Genomic DNA, 3,624 nt, shown 5'->3' on the forward strand with positions numbered 1-3,624 from the left:
TCTCTCTCTCTCTCTCTCTCTCTCTCTCTCTCTCTCTCTCTCTCTCTCTCACACACACACACACACGGCTGTCAGCTGAGCAACATTGTGAGATCATCTGATATTCTAAAGGACAGTACGTTCAGACACTAAAACTATTATTTTGACGTTAACACAGTCCAGAGTCATTTGAGTGTTATTTATGTAGTTTTGTCTTGATAAAGTAAATGACAGAACAGACACAATGACAGAAGTAAAAGGCACAGAGTGATGAGTGACAGCTCCATGTCAGGTTTTAACCTGATAAAATACAAACTGGCAGCTGTCGGCTGTGTTCTGCAAAGCTTCACAGTGAATTTATTGTTTTCTATCTGTTTAATGAGATGAGTATAACTGCTGTCCTCTGATTGACACAACAGTTTTTAGTGACAACAGGTTTAAAACACAGAACAAATAATAAATTAAAGCACTGGGAGAGTGCAAACCTCCATCAAGACCAGTTTCCTCATCCTGTAAGAGTTAATGTGTAACAGCAGAGATGAAACATTTACTGAATAAGTTCTGATGTAGTGAACATTTAAGCAGCAGTATGATGGGATTTCTTCTGGTGGAGTCCAATGTGGAAAAAACAAAGTCAGACTGGTCACCTGACGTTATTCATGGTCAAACTGGTGTGGGATTAAGCTCCTAAGTTTCCATCAGTCACATTTCACCATGTAAAACGTCTGTTTTATCTCCTTGTATGAGTTTGTAATGGTTTGACTCTCTTTATAAAGTGCTTCCTGGCTCCCCCCGTCTCCAAACTTTGAGTCCGTGCTGTCCAATCCAGCTCACTGTTTTTTACAGAAGCCCTGTGAAAGCATCACATCTTTGTTGATCTCAGAGTGTTAAAATAAATTCCTGTATCCACATCGTGATCCAGAACATCACCAAAATTTAAAGTTGTGTTCCTTGACCCAGTACCCACATGTGGTAAAAATGTCATGACAATCTGTACACAAGTTTGTGAGTAATGTTGTCCACAGACAGACAGACAGACGTATGTGACTGAAAACATTACCTCGTCGTTGGCGGAGGTAATCAGAGTAACTGAACCAACTTCCTGTAGATTTTCACAAGTTGCACAGAAGCTAGACGTCTAAAGGTTCTAGTCATTTGACAGATGATGATGTTTAGGTTTACACACATGTGTCCTCTGTTGTTCTCACATGTTTTTTCTGTTGTGTTCATGTGTTCCAGGTCAGCCTGAATGATTCTCACAACCAGATGGTTGTCCACTGGGCGGGAGAGAAGAGTAATGTCATTGTAGCCTTGGCCCGAGACAGTGCAGCAGCTACAGGACCCAACACCAGCTCTGTAAGTCTGAACACATTCATGTGTTCACATACTAAACCAAACACAGAACTGCAGCACCTGCACCGTGCTTCACACATGAACTGGTGTCATTCAGATCAGCAGCAGTATCTTCTCCTCACTTTGGTACAGATTGGTCTCATCAGTCCACAACATTGACTTCCAGAACTTTTACAGCTCATCTCTGTAATTCTTTGTGAATTTCAATTCAATTTAAATTTAATTTTTTGAATTGAATCTCATTTGAATTTTCAATTGGATCTCATTTTAATTTCAGTAAGCTTGTTAATCAGTCGAACTCTTTCATTTCTATATTTCTGACAGTAAAACAGAGCCTGTTCTACAGGTTCATGTTGTCCACAATCACATTTACCTGCTTCATGTTTCCCTTTTAAGAATAGAGCTATTTAAAGGATGATTAGTTGTAACATTAGTTGAAAATATATTTTAACACAGACGGAGCCATTTTATTTGCACACAAAGCATTCTGGGTAAATGATGACGTGGATAGGTCCTCGGTGCGAGGCTGCTAGCGAGCTATATCCACCCTGAAGGTTAATCTTGGACAATATCTGACGATCGACTCTTTTAAATGAAACCAGAGAGCGTTGACAGAGAGGAGAAGGTAGAAATGACTCAGCCTGGAACTGAAAATATGGATGGAGGACAACAGGTTAGCTTGTTAGTTTGTGGCGTTAGCACCGAGCTAATACATATAAGGTAATATAGCGTCGGGGCTAAAGCTAACAGGCTAATCGGAGGTTCTGAGCTGTGGACAGATTATCTCCAAGCAGCTGGATGTTCCTGTGATAACATCTGCATAATGTTCAGCTATTATGCTGTTAATCTGGACAGATTTCACAACTAAAGTGAAACATTTTTCACTTGTACATGTCAGAAGCAGAAGAGCCCCAGCTTTCAGCTGAGTAGTAGCAGGTATAATCTTAAAACCGTTGAAAGGACAGTTAGAAATAAAGACGTTATCTTTCTGTATGTGTGTGTCCAAAACAGCAGGACGGGTCCTCCGAAGGCCGAATTTGTCGGCTGCATAGGTCACAGCGCCGCGACGGAGGCCGTCCAAAACCGAAGACTCCTCCGATGCGGCCGACAAATACATCCTTCCTTTGGCCCGAATCGAAGGACAGGTCTGATGGATCCTTCCCGGCCCAGCATATCCCATAATGCATTGTGGCCTGATGGGAGATTTTTTTATGCTAGTAATGGTGGACGAAGCGAGAGAAAAGAATACATTTTAAATAAAAATATAGTGATATAAATACTTAAAAAATTAGCGGTTGTAATTCTGATACTTTTATCATTTGTATGGACATGTTTTTAAATATTTTTTTGTCATAAAAACCCCCCCGAAATAAACATGTACCTACAGCGGGTCAATTAGTTCTTCAAATGTTACCTTTAAGTTAATTTTATAGTTTTGTGATATTAATAATGCTAATGTATTGATATTTTTCTAGTTTTGATTTAAGTTTGCTTGTTTAGCGTCGTCACAGTTGCTAGGTGACATGATGTACGCCGGGGTGGAGGGGAGGCTAGACCGTCCAAATTCACAGACTCTTTTTTTCAGGTCTTCCTGGTCTACCAAGGACCCGGCCCACCTCGACCGGGGAGTCTGGGTCCTCCGGAGGACCCGGCCTGTTGTTTTGGACACAGCCGAAGTGTCTGCAGACACCAGACTGTAGCAGGAACAGCTGTGTCAGCACTAACTCTTATATCCTGTGTGTCTGCAGGTGTATGTGTCGTATGACTACGGGAGGGTTTTCACACCCGTGTCTGACAAGTTCAAAGTGCCAGGATCACAGGTGAAGGATGGCAGCAGACTGGTCATCTCCCAGTTCTACCACAGCCCTGCAGATAACCGCAGGGTGAGTCACAGCCTGCTGCAGTCATGGTGTGTCTGAACCACAAGGATGTCAGCTTCATGTTGTCATGTCAGAAGACTGAGGTTTGACCTGTGCTGGGGGTGTGTGTGTGTGTGTGTGTGTGTGTGTCAGCAACAACAAGAAAACCATTTCAACAAACACACTGGGATTTCAGGATTATCATTTGCTTCAAAGCTGACAGCTGAAGTTTGTTTCTCAGGACATTTCCTCATCAGTAAGCTGTGATTTAATGTTGTGTGTGTGTGTGTGTGTGTGTGTGTGTGTGTGTGTGTGTGTGTGTGTGTGTGTGTGTGTGTGTGTGTGTGAGAGATAAAATGTGTATATGTGTGATAAAATGTGTATGTGTGTGATAAAATGTGTATGTGTGTGATAAAATGTGTATGTGTGTGAT

General features: G+C 41.8%; 1 protein-coding gene across 1 annotated transcript in view; it reads left to right on the forward strand.

The window, feature by feature from the left end:
* Positions 1-1,218: 1,218 nt before the first annotated feature.
* LOC106532687 (sortilin-related receptor) overlaps positions 1,219-3,624 on the forward strand; it is a gene marked incomplete at both ends in the record, with an annotated part of 46,307 nt that continues 43,901 nt past the window's right edge. Inside the window, 2 exon segments of the mRNA XM_014028813.1 lie at positions 1,219-1,335; positions 3,081-3,215. Coding sequence (XP_013884267.1) covers positions 1,219-1,335; positions 3,081-3,215 — 252 coding nt within the window.

The sequence above is a fragment of the Austrofundulus limnaeus genome, unplaced genomic scaffold (genome assembly GCF_001266775.1).
Source record: "Austrofundulus limnaeus strain Quisiro unplaced genomic scaffold, Austrofundulus_limnaeus-1.0 Scaffold813, whole genome shotgun sequence".
Taxonomy (NCBI): domain Eukaryota; kingdom Metazoa; phylum Chordata; class Actinopteri; order Cyprinodontiformes; family Rivulidae; genus Austrofundulus; species Austrofundulus limnaeus.